At 43.1% G+C, this 16,773-nt stretch overlaps 1 protein-coding gene across 2 annotated transcripts in view; it reads right to left on the reverse strand.

Annotated features, from left to right (window-relative positions):
* Positions 1-4,302: 4,302 nt before the first annotated feature.
* cubn (cubilin (intrinsic factor-cobalamin receptor)) overlaps positions 4,303-16,773 on the reverse strand; it is a 283,762-nt gene continuing 271,291 nt past the window's right edge. For both annotated transcript variants that reach the window (XM_048561565.2, XM_048561555.2), the window contains exons 50-52: positions 15,896-16,061; positions 11,767-12,002; positions 4,303-5,399 (exon numbers count right to left, since the gene is read on the reverse strand). In XM_048561565.2, coding sequence (XP_048417522.2) covers positions 5,292-5,399; positions 11,767-12,002; positions 15,896-16,061 — 510 coding nt within the window. In that variant the 3' untranslated portion in view covers positions 4,303-5,291. The remainder of the gene's footprint in view (positions 5,400-11,766; positions 12,003-15,895; positions 16,062-16,773) is intronic.

The following is a 16,773-nucleotide window of genomic DNA, read 5'->3' on the forward strand; positions in this document are numbered from 1 at the left end:
AGTTCCAGATTAGATTAGATGATTAGATGCCCTACAGTGTGGAAGCAGGCCCTTCAGCCCAACAAGTCCACACTGCCCCTTGAATCATCCCATCCCGACCCATCCCCCTATAACCCACACATTCCTGAACACTACAGGCAATTTAGCATGGCCAATCCACCTAACCTGCACATCTTTGGACTGTGGGAGGAAACTGGAGCACCCGGAGGAAACCCACGCAGACATAGGGAAAACGAGCAAACTCCACACAGACAGTCACCCGAGGCTGGAATTGAACCCGGGTCACTGGTGCTGTGAGGCTGCAGTGCTAACCACTGAGCCACCGTGCTGCCTCACGCTGTAGCTGTTAACCTGGGCAAATCAGGAAGCCCTGGCTGACCAATTTAAACAGGGGATATAAAAGTTTGGTAAATCTCATACATGGGAATACCGTCACCTCTAGGCTTGCTTTTAAGCTGCTTACCATCTTGACTTGGAAATACATTGCCTTTCCTTCAGCATTTCTGGATTGCAGCAGTTTGAAAAAGCATCGCACCACCACCTTTTCCAGGGCAACTAGGGATGGGTAGTGAGTGCTGACCTCATCAGCAACTTGAGATCCCATGAGTGAATAAAACACATCTTGCAATCCTAACCTCAGGCTTGGCATGGAACCTCAGAATCACCAATCTTTTTAGCTTTGGCTGTCGAACTGCATTGGTTGGAAAGTCAAGTAGCAATGTGTTAAAATCCACTAAGTCTCCCATTGTTATTTGGGAGGGACCAGTCATTTACTTGGTTGTTTCCTCGTTTTGGAGTTAAAATTTTTATTTGAGTGTATTTCATGAAGAATGTGCATCTTATCACATTTCTCAAGCAACTCCGCAAAACCTCACACATAATAAGTTTCTCTAAGATAGAAAAACCATTTTTATGTCGATAAATGAGACAACCATGTGAAATTTCATAAGCATCATTTAGATTAAGAATCAATTCATCTTTATCTTGTGATGCTTGTTGCGGAAAGAGGGGTGCTCAGTATGTCAAGAAGACTGTTAGTCTTCATCAAAACAGTGTCATGAGTTTTCAGCATCTACTGAACTAGAAATTGGGTCCTGCTTTAACATCTTACATTGAACAGAGCCCCTCACCTCTGGAATGGAAATTTCTTTGGTGTTTCAAATCTTGCAGCATTGTACATAAGGGAAACTTCCACAATCCAAACCTTGATGTGGCTATGGTCACGAGGAATGAATTCTGGGAAAACCAGTGACTGATTCATCAATGCAAACTAGTTCCCAAGAACTTGGCACTGAAAGTAGAACATTAGATGCAGTACAGGCCCTTCGGTCCTCGATATTACGCCGACAGGTGAAACCAAACTGAAGCCCATCTGACCTACACTATTCCATTATTATCCATATGTTTCTCCAATGACCATTTAAATGCCCTTGAAGTTGGCGAGTCTACTATTGATGCAGGCAGGACATTCCACGCCCTTACTACTCTCTGAGTAAACAGCCTACCTCCAACATCTGTCCTGTATCTCTCACCCCTCATTTAAAGCTGTGTCCCCTTGTGCTAGCCATCTCCATCTGAGGAAAAAGGCTCTCACTGTCCACCCTAAAAATTCTTTGGTCATCTTGTACATCTCTATTAGGTCATCTCTTAGCCTTCTTCTTTCTAACGAAAACAGCCTCAAGTCCCTCGGCCTTTCTACACAAGACCTTCCCTCTATACCAGGCAACATCCCGGTAAATCTCCTCTGCACCCTTTCCAATGCTTCCAAATCCTTCCTATAATGCGACGACCAGAACTGTACTCCAAGTGAAGCTGCACCAGAGTTTTGTACAGCTGCAACATGACCTCATGACTCTGAAACTCAATCCCTCTACCAGTTAACCTAACACTCTGTATGCCTTCTTAACAACCCTATCAACCTGGGTGGCAACTCTCAGGGATCTATGTACATGGACACCGAGATCACTCTGCTCATCCACACTACCAAGAATCTTACCATTAGCCCAGTACTCGGTATTCCTGTTACTCCTTCCAAGGTGAATAGCCTCACACTTTTCCACATTAAACTCTATTTGCCACCTCTCAGCCCATCTCTGCAGCTTATCTATGTAACTTACAACATCCTTCCGCACTATTCACAACTCCACCAATTTTAGTGTCTTCCGCATATTTACTAACCTATCCTTCTACACCCTCATCCAGGCCATTTATAAAAATGACAAACAGCAGTGGCCCCAAAACAGATCCTTGCGGTGCACCACTAGTAAATGAACTCCAGGATGAACATTTCCCATCAACCACCGCCCTCTGTCTTCTTACAGCTAGCCAATTTTTCATCCAATGTCATATTCTGAAATCATTCTAAGAATGATAGGGATTTTACTCAATGTTCCGTGAAAGTTCCTAAATTCTATTTGCCGTCTGAAGGTTATAAGTTATAAAGACCATAAGGCATGGGAGCTGATGTATACCATTCAGACCATCAAATCTGATCTGTCATTCAATGAGATCAGGGATGGTCTGATAGTCCTCAACGCTTTACTGAATTTTCTCCATAATTCCTGATGCCCTTGCTGATTAACACTTGGTCTACCTCAGTCTTGAATATGCTTAATGACGTAGCCTTGACAGCCCTAATTGTAAAGAATTCCACAAATTCCCTACCCTCTGAGAGAAGAAATTTCTTCTTATCTCTGCCTTATGTGGGTAACCCCTTATTCTGAGATTATGCCCTCCCATCTTAAACTCTCCCAAGGCAAAACACTTTTGCCTCTGCCCTGTCAAGCCCGTTGTACATTATAAATAGGCCAGTCAGGCCATTGGGGAAGGGAAATTAGGGAGAACTTCTGCCCTCAAAACAATCTTGACAATTAATGGAATTCTCTCTCCTAAAAGGCTCAGTGAATTGAACTGATCAAGAATCCAAATTACATTTTTATCCCATAAGGTTATCAAAGGCAGAGGTTGTTAGTTGATAAGCTTTGATCCATCAGAATGGTTGGACATTTCTGAGGGACTGAATGACTAGTCCAGTTCCTATGTTCCAGTGTGATTGATGCAATTGCAAACATAGTTCATACTCACTGCCAAGCCCAAAACCTTCCATTAATGCCATCCTTTTCAATTACTTAAGCCCCACAGGCCTTTGGTTTTCCTTTGTCATGTGTAAGATGTTTACAGATAGTACTTGGAAGCGATGGGCAGTGGGGGTGGTATGTGGGAATTTGATATTGTAGCTCCTTCATGAATGCTTCTTCCAACTGCTTCAGGAAAATATCATCTAATCATAATTGTCAGAGTAAGACAGACTGATAGACTGAGTTTTAATCAGCAAAGGCATTGAGAATTATGGAGAAATGGCAAGAAAGTGGAATTGAGGATAATGAGAATAGTCATGATTTGTTCGTGTCTTATGGTCTTAGTAAAGTTATATCATGGTGATTAATTGAATCAAACTTGTAACAAAGTCGCAGAAAAATCTGATGAAGAAACTGCATTAGATGTTGCTTAGAGATATAGAATAAACTCTTGAGAACTGAGATGAAGAGAAATTTCTTTACCCAGAGAGTGGTGAGCCTGTGGAACTCACTACCACTGAATGCAGTCAAGACCAAACCATGGTATGATTTCAAGGAGTTGGATATAGCAGTTGTGACTGGAAGGATCAAAGGATATGTGGAAAAGCAGGAACAGTATGTTGAGTTAGATGATCAGCCATGATCATAATGAATAGTGAAGCAGGCTTGAAGGGCCAAATAGCCTATTTTTTATGTTTCTATATTTCTAAGCCACTATGCTATGGCAGGTGGTGAGTCAGTGCTCACTCAAAGAGGTGCTTCCATCTTGGGGCCTGCTTTAGGGAACAGAGGCACAGGTTCATCTCACTGCACCTCTCTACCAGCTCTTGAGGTGAAAATTACAAATATGTTTGGGTTTCTTCAAAACCTAGGAAAGCAAAAGCACAAAATGGCCTGACTCTCAATTTGTGAAGTAATGATAAACACTTGGCCTTTTTGCTTCAGTAATGACAGAGCCTGACATGTAGCCAGTAGATTTTTCCATCTTAATAGGAAGGGCTTAGATTTGAAAGTTCTATTCATACCAGCTCCTTTTATTTTTGTACGAATGTATGGCTAGGTTTTTGTATAAATAATAATTATGTTGTTGTTTCAAGAAAGATGATCCTTTTATTTATTAACCATTATTAACTATTTTTTGTTGAATTCAATTCAATTAAAAGAATGAACTGTCAATCATACTTTTCTTTATATGACTATTTATTAGAAAGATTATATTTCCAGACAAATGCCACATCAGCATAAAAGCAAAATGCATTGCAGTTTTACATTCTTTACATGGATATTAGACAATGAAATAACGCTTTGCTGTGACAGCACCAAAAAAATGACTATTTTGCATTTTCTCCCATTCATACAATCAAGTTGTACTTTTTAAATTAGGTGAGGGTATTTCTTTCCCCTATAATCTTTTCAGACAATGAAATCCTAATCCCTGCGCCTTCTGCGTGAAAAAAAGTATTTTCTCAACTCCTCGTGAATCAAACTGTCAATTACTTCAAAACAATTGCTGTTGTTTCATGACGTTTCAGCTGAGGAAAATATATCCTTCCCACTTACATCAGCGAAACTTCTCATACTTGTACACTCCTCAGTATTATCTCCATTCAGCCTCCCCTGGTCAAAAGAAAATAACCCTACTCCATTCAATCTTTCAATGTGGCTAAAATTTGCCACGGCTTACAACATACTTGTAAATATCATTTGCATCCTCTCTCGTGCAATCTCTTCCTTCCTGCCACACAGTTATCAGTTACTAGAGATATTTAATCTCAATATAACACTGCTATCTGTGCCACACACTCTCCTCTCTTAACAAGTTATCTTCTGGTTGATCATTTTCAGCCTTCATTTTCCCTTATTCATATTAGTCTCACATTTCTGACCTCCATATTTAACTTTCAGTAACTCTATCTGCTTCTGTCATATTCTTGTAATGACTTCCTCTTTATTATGACAGTAATTTCTCCTTCTGTAATTTAGAATAATGTTTTAGAAATTGTTAAATCTATCAAAATGCCCTGGCACTTCAACAAATTAACATTTTTACTGTGAAAGATTTATTACCTAATTTGGTAAATAACTGATGCATTTCACTTTGGCCATTAGAAAAGTCACACTAACTCATAACCGTTTTAAACAAACAATCAAAATGAATTAAAGCAATAGCATGTTACTATATATTGTAACTATTGATCTGCTCTTCACATCAAGTTAACTGGTCCATTGTAATCTGAATCCAGATGGTATAACTGCATATTCAGCATGGAATTTCACAAACACACGGTAAGATGTAGAAGTGAAAGGAGCAATGTTACTTTCCTGTAAGCAGAGAAAGTATAAGATAATGCGAGTATAAATGTACCATGTATTCATAAAGAACAAGTAACAACATATTTACTCTCTAATCAAACCAATGCAGCCCACATTGAGCTTCTATTGAGAATTCTACCAAAATATTAACCGCCAAAAGACTTCTTGAAATTTCTATCTGCCCAAAGGCAATGAAGCATTTTCGCTTAGTTGTGTGCATTTTTAAAGATTGTCCATTTACACTCTCACAATATATCACTATATATCTATAATCTGTATAAATTTTAGCCAATGGTCAAAATGATGCGAAAACACAGCAGCTTTGCTTGCCTTTGTAATCTGAAGTTGCTATTGTGTGATTTACTTTAATCCAGTTGCCAAATAATTTATAGTAACAGGGTTATTAGAATTAGTCACTGGGAGCTGAATCTTACCATACTTTGGCAAAGTGTCATTTTCATTGAGGTTCATGGAGGGTTTCTCTCCACAAGACCTAGTGGATTTTCTCACACTATCGTCTCAAACGTGTCTCATGAACTACCTCCTGCTGGACCCAGAAGACTGACCATGGCACACGCACCAGATTGTTGACATACAGACCATCTGGTGGTGACAGCCCTGAGTGGATCATGCATAAATGCTGGTCTAATATTAGAAGCTGCCTTTGACTTACTTTGCTCAGAATTGCTACCTGAAGGGTCCTCCTTGGCCTTCACTGAAGCCACTCCCCTTCGACTGTGAGATATGACTCATTGCTTAAAGCACATGTAGTGTGATTCCCATGTGCATGGTTGGCACATGAAGCAAGTACACGACTGATGTAGCAATGTACGATTAACAACATGCCCATCCGACTGACTGATGATGGCTGTTGACTGGCCTGACAAACTGCTTATTTCTGTGTTAAACTAAGGCAAGATAGGAGTACTGTGACATTTTAAAATGTGGTGAGCTGGGGGCTGGTGCAGAAATGCGGGTGGTGAAGCATTAAAAAGCAAGGCATGGATGCTGAGAGCATCAGATAGTCAGCATGCAAAAAGAACAAGTGAGCATCTCTGCGCTGCAGCCTGATCAAATCATAAAGTGAGAGTCTGTCCCTGCATATAAAATGTACTTATGAAAGCATTCCAATGATAATTGCTGGTTCACTCTAAAATTCTACATGGCAATGCACTGGAGATGTACCATGAGGATGTGGACAGGCTGTCACGAGTCAGATGCTACTGTCTGTGAATGTAGTGGGTGTGGTAACTACCCATGGAGCATGATGTGAGAAATTGGTGCTGAACATCCGGAGGAGTGGGAGAGGGGTTGGAGTCTCCAGGTCCCCACTCTAACCTTCGTGTTTGGAATTGCAGAGTCTAACGTCTCCCCAGTGGGTGGTAGAATAGGAGGCTGCATATTAATGAAGTGAGAGTGAGGAATAATGAGGGTGATGATAATTGATCAGCCCCCTTAACAAGCCTCTCACTGCTCATTAATTAAAATCTCGTATTGACATCTGGAACTTAGTTGGAAAATGTAACTTGTTGCTTCTGACATCAAGAAAGGTCTCACTTGACTTATCATGTAATTCTGTCAAATTTTTTGATATAACCCAAGTTTTCCAGGGCCTGAGAAGATTTCACCATATATTACAACATAATAGACTGGAATTTAACATGGACACATTAGCCAGTGTGATGTATAAAAAATAAAGTCTCAATGCATTACTTAACTGAGTCCATCTACTGGATGAATGCAGTAACAGGTGCCAATGCTTGCGAAATTGTATTTACACTAGATTTTGCAGTCCTTGGTAAATTAATGGAGCCCACCATTTACCCATGCCCACTGACGTCTGTGGGTTTTTGCACCGAGCCCTATCATGTTTAAAGATCCATTCAGTGCTGTGCCCTCTACAATGGATCTCTGTGCTCACAGTTGGCAACTGTTCATCACTTAAATGAAGCGGATGGAAGAATTCTTACTGAAGGATGCAGTGCCCGAACTATGAGGTCAAGGTTGGAAAAGTCTTTGTGGAAAGCAGAAAAAATAGATGGAAAGAGATATGATTATGAGTAAGAGATAAATAAGAGACAGAAACGGCAGGGTGGCTCAGTGGTTAGCACTTCTGCCTCACAGCACCAGGAACCTGGGTTCGATTCTACACTCGGGCAAATGCCTATGTGGAGTTTGCACATTCTCCCTGTGTCTGCATGAGTTTCCTCCGGGTGCTCCGGTTTCCTCCCACAGTCCAAAGATGTGCAGGCTAGGTGGATTGGCTATGCTAAATTGCACATAGTGTTCAAGGATGTGCAGTTAGGTGGGTTATAGGGGGATGGGTCTGGGTGGAATGCTGTGAGGTTCGGTATGGACTTGTGGGCCAAACGGCTTGTAAAAAAAAATCTAGAGCAGAGTTGTTATCTCTGGTTTGTTACCCAAGCCACGTGCTAGTGAGGCAAAGAGTAGGGGGAGAGGGAGAGAGCAGTTGAACATGTGACTACAGGGATGGTGCAGGAGGGAGGGATTCAGATACCTGGATAATTGGGGCTCACTCTGGGGTAGGTGGGACCTCTACAAATGGGATGGTCTACACCTGAACCAGAGGGGTACCAATATCCTGGAGGGAAAATTTGCTAATGCTCTTTGGGAGGGTTTGAACTAATTCAGCAGGGGAATGGAACCTAAATTATAGCTCCAGTGTCCAGGAGGTTGAGACTGGAGCTGAGGTCATGAATAAGATTTCAAGGTTGCAGGAGTGTACCGGCAGGGAGGAAGGTGGTTTGAAGAGTGTCTACTTCAATGCCAGGAGCATCGGAATAAGGTAGGTGAACTTGCAGCAATGGGTCGGTACCTGGGACTTTGATGTTGTGGCCATCTTGGAGATACGGATAGAGCAGGGACAGGAATGGTTGTTGCAGGTTCCGGGGTTTAGTTTCAGTAAGATCAGGGAAGGTGGTAAAAGAGGGGAAGATGTGGCAGTGTTAGTCAAGGACAGTATTACGGTGGTAGAAAGGACTTTTGAGGAGGACTCGTGTGCTGAGGTAGTATGGGCTGAGGTTAGAAGCAGGAAAGGAGAGTTCACCCTGTTGGGAGTTTTCTATAGGCCTTCGAAAAATTCTAGAGATGTAGAGGAAAGGACTGCAAAGATAATTCTGCACAGGAGCGAAAGTAACAGGGTAGTTGTTATGGGGGACTTTAACTTTCCAAATATTGACTGGAAACACTATATTTCGAGCACTTTAGATGGGTCAGTTTTTGTCTAATGTGTGCAGGAGGTTTTCCTGACACAGTATGTAGACAGGACATCAAGATGTGAGGCCACATTGGATTTGGTACTGGGTAATGAACCAGGCCAGGTGTTAGATTTGGAGGTAGGCGATAGTGACCACAATTCCATTACATTTACTTTAGCGACAGAAAGGGATATGTATATATCGCAGGGCAAGAGTTATAGCTGGGGGAAAGGCGATTAGGCAAGATTTAGGATGCATGGGACGGGGAAGGAAACTGCAGGGGCTGGGCACAACTGAAATGTGGAGCTCATTCAAGGAACAGCTATTGTCAGGCAGGGAGGAAGTCGTCGAGCGAGGGAACCGTGGTTTACTAAAGAAGTAGAATCTCTTGTCAAGTGAAAGAAGGAGGCTTATGTAAAGATGAGGCATGAAGTCTCAGTTAGGGCACTTGAGAGTTACAAGTTAGCCAGGAAGGATCTAAAGAGAGAGCTAAGAAGAGTCAGGAGGGGACATGAGAAGTCTTTGGCAGGTAGGATCAAGGAAAACCCTGAAGCTTTCTATATGTATATCAGGAATAAAGGAATGACTAGAGTAAGATTAGGGCCAGTCAGGGACAGGAGTGAGAAGTTGTGCATGGAGTCCAAAGAGATAGGACAGGCGCTAAATGAATATTTTTCATCAGTATTCACACAGGATAAAGACAACGTTGTCAAGGAAAATACTGAGAAACAGGCTATTAGACTAAATAGGACTGAGGTTCATAAGGAGGAGGTGTTAGCAATTCTGGAAAGTGTGAAAATAGATAAGTCCCCTGGGCCAGATGGGATTTATCTTAGAATTCTCTGGGAAGCTAGGGAGGAGATTGCAGAGCCTTTGGCTTTGATCTTTATGTCGTCATTATCTACAGGAATAGTGCCAGAAGACTGGAGGAAAGCAAATGTTGTCTCCTTGTTAAAGAAGGGGAGTAGAGACAGCCCTAATAATCATAGACCAGTGAGCCTTACTTCAGATATGGGTAAAGTGTTAGAGAGGATTATACGAGATAGGATTTATAATAATCTCGAAAGGAATAGTTTGATTAGGGATAGTCAACACGGTTTTGTGAAGGGCGTTCGTGCCTCACAAACCTTATTGCGTTCTTTGAGAAGGTGACTAATCAGGTCGTTGAGGGTAAAGCAGTTGATGTGGTGTATATGGATTTCAGTAAAGCGTTTGATAAGGTTCCCCATGGTAGGCTTTTGCAGGAAATACAGAGGCATGGGATTGATGTTGATTTAGTGGTTTGGATCAGAAACTGGATAGCTTCAAGAAGACAGATGGTGGTGGTTGATGGGAAATGTTCATCCTGGAGTTCAGTTACTAGCGGTGTACTGCAAGGATCTGTTTTGGGGCCACTGCTATATGGCATTTTTATAAATGACCTGGATGAGGGGGTAGAAGGATGGGTTAGTAAATTTGCGGATGACACTAAAGTCAGTGGAGTTGTGGATAGTGCGGAAGGATTTTGCAGGTTACAGACAGATATAGAGATGGGCTGAGAGGTGGCAAATGGAGTTCAATGCAGAAAAGTATGAGGTGATTCACTTTGGAAGGAGTAACAGGAATATAGAGTACTGGGCTAACGGTAAGATTCTTGGTAGTGTAGATGAGCAGAGAGATCTCAGTGTCCATGTGCATAGATCCCTGAAAGTTGCCACCCAGGTTGATAAGGTTGTTAAGAAGGTGTATGGTGTGTTAGATTTTATTGGTAGAGGGATTGAGTTTCAGAGGCATGCGGTCATGTTGCAGCTGTGCAAAACTCTGGTATGGCCGCACTTGGAGTATTGTGTACAGTTCTGGTCGCTGCATTATAGGAAGGATGTGGAAGCATTGGAAAGGGTGCAGAGGAAACTTACCAGGATGTTGCCTGGTATGGAGAGAAGGTCTTATGAGGAAAGGCTGAGGGACTTAAGGCTGTTTTCGTTTGAGAGAAGAAGGTTAAGAGGCAACCGATGATCAGAGGATTATATAGGATGGACAGTGAGAGCCTTTTTCCACATGGTAATGGCTAGCATGAGGGGACATAGCTTTAAATTGAGTGGTGATAGATATAGGACAGAAGTCAGAGGTAGGTTCTTTACTCAGAGAGTAGTAAGGGTGTGGAATGCCCTGCCTGCAACAGTTGTAGACTCGCCAACTTTATGGGCATTTAAATGGTCATTGGATAAACATATGGATGATAATGGAATAGTGCAGGTTAGATGGGCTTCAGATTGGTTTCACAGGTCGGCGCAACATTGAGGGCCGAAGGGCTTGTACTGCGCTGTAATGTTTTATGTTCTATTTTCTAGAAACAAATAAAGTCAAGAAAAATATTTAGACATTTAAAAATGTATAATACTTAAATAATTCAGTTCTACAGAAGTTACTGGACTGTAATTAATATTAATAGAAAATCACTAGGATTTGAATGAACAAACTCCAAACCTGCTTTGGCTAGTTTAATGGATATCTAGTTGGTTAAAAAAAAGGTAACTCACTCTTATGCAAAAAAATGTGGCAGCAAATGCACTAATTTACCAACAAGCACTTATTCTATACAGTTGGCCAAGATGGTCTTATAGTTTTATAGCTGCCAGAATACGATTCATCATACAGCCTCATGTAATCTTTGATGGTCACCAAGATGACTAATGTGAAAGTATGCAAAGTTTGTTATTAATACTCATCTATTGGTGCCACAACTATCAACTCAGTCAATATTGTTGCTGTGGGGGCACTTATTGGGGTTTTATTTGTATGAAGATTCTCTCAGTGTGAAACAGGTGAAGCAAAGTTTCTGATAGTTCAGTGGAATGCAGACAGCAATTCCAAACTGCCACATTTAACTGTGCATGAATAGTTACCAAATGTTGCTCTCCAACTTGCTCCATGATAAAGGGGAGCAGTAATGGGTTCACTATAACTTTAACTGCAGGGTCTGAGCCAATAACTCCCTGAAATAATTTATCTTGTTAACCACAATGTATTTGTCCTAAAATTCTGTTTTCAAAGCACAAAATATTTCCGAGCAACAGGCCTTTCATTTCTTAACTTTGTGCTTTTGTTCAAATGACACATAAATACGATCAAAAACACAGCAGAAAATGAATTCACAATCCAGTACTTTTCCTACATACCATTCCACAGTACGGTCCAATTGGTGGTGAAATGGAATCTGGACCATCGTACAACTTCAAATAGTTCTTGATACAGTCACCAGGGTCATCAATATTAAGGGATGTGAAGTGTATTGTTAGCACATGTCCAATTGGTGCCTCAATTATCCATTCACAGTCGGTATTGTTGCTGTAGGTGCCTGGGTAGTTGGGACTGTAAAAAGACCCAGTGGAGCCAAACAATGTTCCACCACAGTCTGTGCAGGAGAAAGAAACCATGTGTAAAAAGTCATCTGTTTGGAAATTGTAGTTTGATAACATCTGCATTGTATTCAACATCCCAACATGCCAGCATGTTTTGGATGTAACCCATCTCCCAAACCATCCACAATCTCATCACCTCAGGTGAGCTCCCACCCACAGCCTCCAACCACATTGTTCCCCAACCCTGGGCCGCCCGCTTCTATCTCCTTCCCAAAATCGACAGACCTGCCTGCCCTGGTCGACCCATTGTCTCCGCCTGTTCCTGCCCCACTGAACTCATCTTCACCTATCTGGACTCCACTTTCTCCCCCTTGGTCCAGGAACTCCCTACCTACATCCATGACATTACCTAAGCCCTCCACCTCCTCCAGAACTTCCAATTTCCCAGCCTCCAACACCTCATTTTCACCATGGACGTCCAGTCCCTATACACCTGCATTCCCCATGCAGATGGCCTAAAGGCCCTCTGCTTCTTCCTGTCCCGCAAGCCCGACCAGTCCCCCTCCACCGACATCCTCATCCGCCGAGCCGAACTTGTCCTCACCCTCAACAACTTCTCTTTCGATTCCTCCCACTTCCTACCGACAAAGGGAGTGGCCATGGGTACCCGCATGGGCCCAAGCTACGCCTGCCTCTTTGTAGGTTATGTGAAACAGTCCCTCTTCTGCACCTACACCGGCCCTAAACCCCACCTCTTCCTCCATTACACTGATGACTGTATCTGCACCGCCTCGTGCTCCCACGAAGAGCTCAAACAGTTCATCCACTTCACCAATACCTTCCACCCCAAACTCAAATTCACCTGGACCATCTCCAACACATCCCTCACCTTCCTGGACCCCTCTGTCTCCATCTCAGGCAAACACCTAAAAACCGATGTCCATTTCAAGCCCACCGACTCCCACAGCTACCTAGAATACACCTCCTCCCACCCACATTCCAACAAAAATTCCATCCCCTATTTCCAATTCCTTTGCCTCCACCACATCTGCTCCCAGGGTGAGGCATTCCACTCCCCTACATCTCAGATGTCCTCATTCTTCAAGGACCGCAACATCCCCCCGCACCCCCACAGTGGTCGAGAACGCCCTCGACCGTGTCTCCTGCATTTCCTGCAAATCATCCCTCACACCCCGTCCCCGCAATAACCGCCAAAAGAGAATCCCCCTAGTCCTCACATACCACCCCACCAACCTCTGGATACAACACATCATCCTCCGACAGTTCCGCCATCTACAATCCGACCCCCCCTACCAAAGGCATTTTTTCATCCCCACCCTTGTCTGCCTTCCAGAGAGACCACTCTCTCCAGGACTCCCTTGTCCGCTCCACAGTCCCCTCCAACCCCACCACACCCGGCACCTTCCTCTGCAACCGCAGGAAGTGCTACACTTTCCCCCACACCTCCTCCCTCACCCCCATCCCAGGCCCCAAGAAGACTTTCCACATCAAGCAGGTGTTCATCTGCACATCTGCCAATGTGGTATACTGCATCCGCTGTACCTGGTGTGGCTTCCTCTACATTGGGGAAACCAAGCGGAGGCTTGGGGACCGCTTTGCAGAACACCTCCGCTCAGTTCGCAATAAACAACTGCACCTCCCAGTTGAAAACCATTTCAATTCCCCCTCCCATTCCTCAGATGACATGTCCATCCTGGGCCGCCTGCAGCGCCACAATGATGCCACCCGAAGGTTGCAGGAACAGTAACTCATATTCTGCTTGGGAACCCTGCAGCCCAATGGTATCAATGTGGATTTCACAAGCTTCAAAATCTCCCCTCCCCCCACTGCATCCCAAAACTAGCCCAGCTCGTCCTCACTTCTCTAACCTGTTCTTCCTCTCCCCCATCCCTTCCTCCCACCTCAAGCTGCACCTCCATTTCCTACCTACTAAACTCATCCCGGCCCCTTGTCCTGTCTGTCCTCCCCGGACTGACCTATCCCCTCCCTACCTCCCCACCTACACTCACCTCTACAGGCTCCATCCCCGCCCCTTTAACTTGTCTATCTCCTCTCCACCTATCTTCTCCTCTAGCTTCCCCCTCTCTCCCTATTTATTCCAGAACCCAAACCCCATCCCCCTCTCTGATGAAGGGTCTAGACCCGAAACGTCAGCTTTTGTGCTCCTAAGATGCTGCTTGGCCTGCTGTGTTCATCCAGCTCCACACTTTGTTATGCCAGCATTTTTTTTGTGCAATAAAAAATTAAAATTTGGTCAGTTGATTCATTTATAACACATAACAAAAGTACACTGTGATTTTATATTCATTATTGGGCATTGATGCAGTGTTAACATTTAAGCAGCTCTCTGATAAAGAAATTTGTGTGTAAATATTCTCATTACTCATTTGGAGAAATTTAGGCAGAGTACACCAGAGATAGTCTGTATCACTTGCCTTAGCTTCTAGTCTGGTGTAATTTCTCTATTACAGGTACACAGCAAGATTTCCTGTTGGATCAGCCAAGAGGAAGTTGTGCATTTTAGCTTCCAGATCAGTTAGGAACTTCATTAAGAAGCATGAAGGACACATAATTTAATAAGTAATGGGAGTGAGATTTTTACGTGGACGGTTTCTGATGGGAAGGACTAAGTTTTTGAATTTGCTTATGGCTGTTATAAGCTGTAATTTGCATGCAGGTCAATTTTATATGTTTTAAAGATGTTGAGAAATAATTTCCACTTTTACTGTGATATAGAAATTGGGCGTAAAGTGCATTTTAAAATTAGTCCTCCAAAGAGGCACTCTGTCTATCCAAATAAATGCACAAGTTCAGATCTCCCCTAATCAGGTGCACACTTTGGGCTTCACATTCCAAGCATCCCAAAATCACACTCCAGGGGTAATAAAATGTGAGGCTGGATGAACACAGCAGGCCCAGCAGCATCTCAGGAGCACAAAAGCTGACGTTTCGGGCCTAGACTCGTCATCAGAGAGGGGGATGGGGTGAGGGTTCTGGAATAAATAGGGAGAGGAGGGAGGCGGACCGAAGATGGAGAGAAAAGAAGATAGGTGGAGAGGAGAGTATAGGTGGGGAGGTAGGGAGAGGATAGGTCAGTCCAGGGAAGACGGACAGGTCAAGGAGGTGGGATGAGGTTAGTAGGTAGGAGATGGAGGTGCGGCTTGGGGTGGGAGGAAGGGATGGGTGAGAGGAAGAACAGGTCTGGTCCAGCCTGTCTCTGCCTCCCTAACCTGTTCTTCCTCTCACCCATCCCTTCCTCCCACCCAAAGCCGCACCTCCATCTCCTACCTACTAACCTCATCCCACCTCCTTGACCTGTCCGTCTTCCCTGGACTGACCTATCCCCTCGCTACCTCCCCACCTATACTCTCCTCTCCACCTATCTTCTTTTCTCTCCATCTTCGGTCCGCCTCCCCCTCTCTCCCTATTTATTCCAGAACCCTCTCCCCATCCCCCTCTCTGATGAAGGGTCTAGGCCCGAAACGTCAGCTTTTGTGCTCCTGAGATGCTGCTGGGCCTGCTGTGTTCATCCAGCCTCACATTTTATTATCTTGGATTCTCCAGCATCTGCAGTTCCCATTATCACTCACACTTCAGGGGTGGTGGCTTGTGATTAAAATGTCCAGCTGACATTGTAAAACACGCTTATGTAAAAATGTAATCTGACCCCATTCCTGTACCAGCAAGGATAGCAAGCACTGTACTTGGTAACAATATCTACAAAGTTCAGTTGTTTCCAGAATGTTTTCCAAGATGAAATGTGGTGAAAATCTAGACTTTAATGTTAGAAATGTAGTGATTTCCACATAACACTGTAAAACGAATGATTCTTTTGGCATGATGACTGTTTTTGGAGTTTTAGACAAACATTAGTGCACGCTGCAAACTGAATAAGAAAATAAGTTGTTATTTTTTTTCACATTACCATTTGGAGAAGATGTCCAAGTGATCTCAAAACCATCACTAGTTCCAAGGACATCAGATTTAAAATGTAAAGTAAGTGCGTGGAAATTTGGGAAAATGGGATTTGGCAGTTTTTTACCACACAACCTGGCAAGCAGTTGTCCATTACTTTCTGTACCATTTTTGATCTGAAATAAATAAAGAAAATTACAGTTCAATCCTTTTCTGCATTTTAGTACAGTATGAAATCAGAAACATTACTCAAAAATCATCCTCCATGAGATCTAGAGACAGAAATTTGAGATTTAATGCTAACTGGTTTCAATGCCCTGCTTAATATTCAAGAAAAAACAGGAAACAAATTCTGGATTTATTCAACAGGTCTGGCAGTATCTTGGAGAGATAAACAGAGTCAGCATGTGAGAAAATACAAAAACCAGCAAAGAGAAAGGAAACAAATTAGATTAGATTAGATTAGATTAGATTCCCTACAGTGTGGAAACAGGCCCTTCAGCCCAACAAGTCCACACTGCCCCTTGGAGCATCCCACCCAGACTTATCCCCTATAACCCACACACTCCTGAACACTTCGGGCAATTTAGCATGGCTGATCCGCCTAGCCTGCACATTTTTGGACTGTGAATAGAGGTACAATATGAAAGCGTTGCATCCATTGTTGTGTCCTGTGTAAGGTGTTTCTTTTTCTTCTTCTGTCAGACACAGACATCAATAGCAAGAACAGCATTTGTTGCCCATCCCTACTTCTTTTGAATCAAGTGGTGTCTTGGGCCATTACACAGAGTAGTTAAAGGTTAACCACATTATTGTGACTCTGGAGTCATGTGTTAACAAGGCCAGGTAAGGATGGCTAATTTCGTCCTTTAAACATCTTTAATGAAT

This window comes from Stegostoma tigrinum, chromosome 2 (genome assembly GCF_030684315.1).
Source record: "Stegostoma tigrinum isolate sSteTig4 chromosome 2, sSteTig4.hap1, whole genome shotgun sequence".
Lineage (NCBI taxonomy): Eukaryota > Metazoa > Chordata > Chondrichthyes > Orectolobiformes > Stegostomatidae > Stegostoma > Stegostoma tigrinum.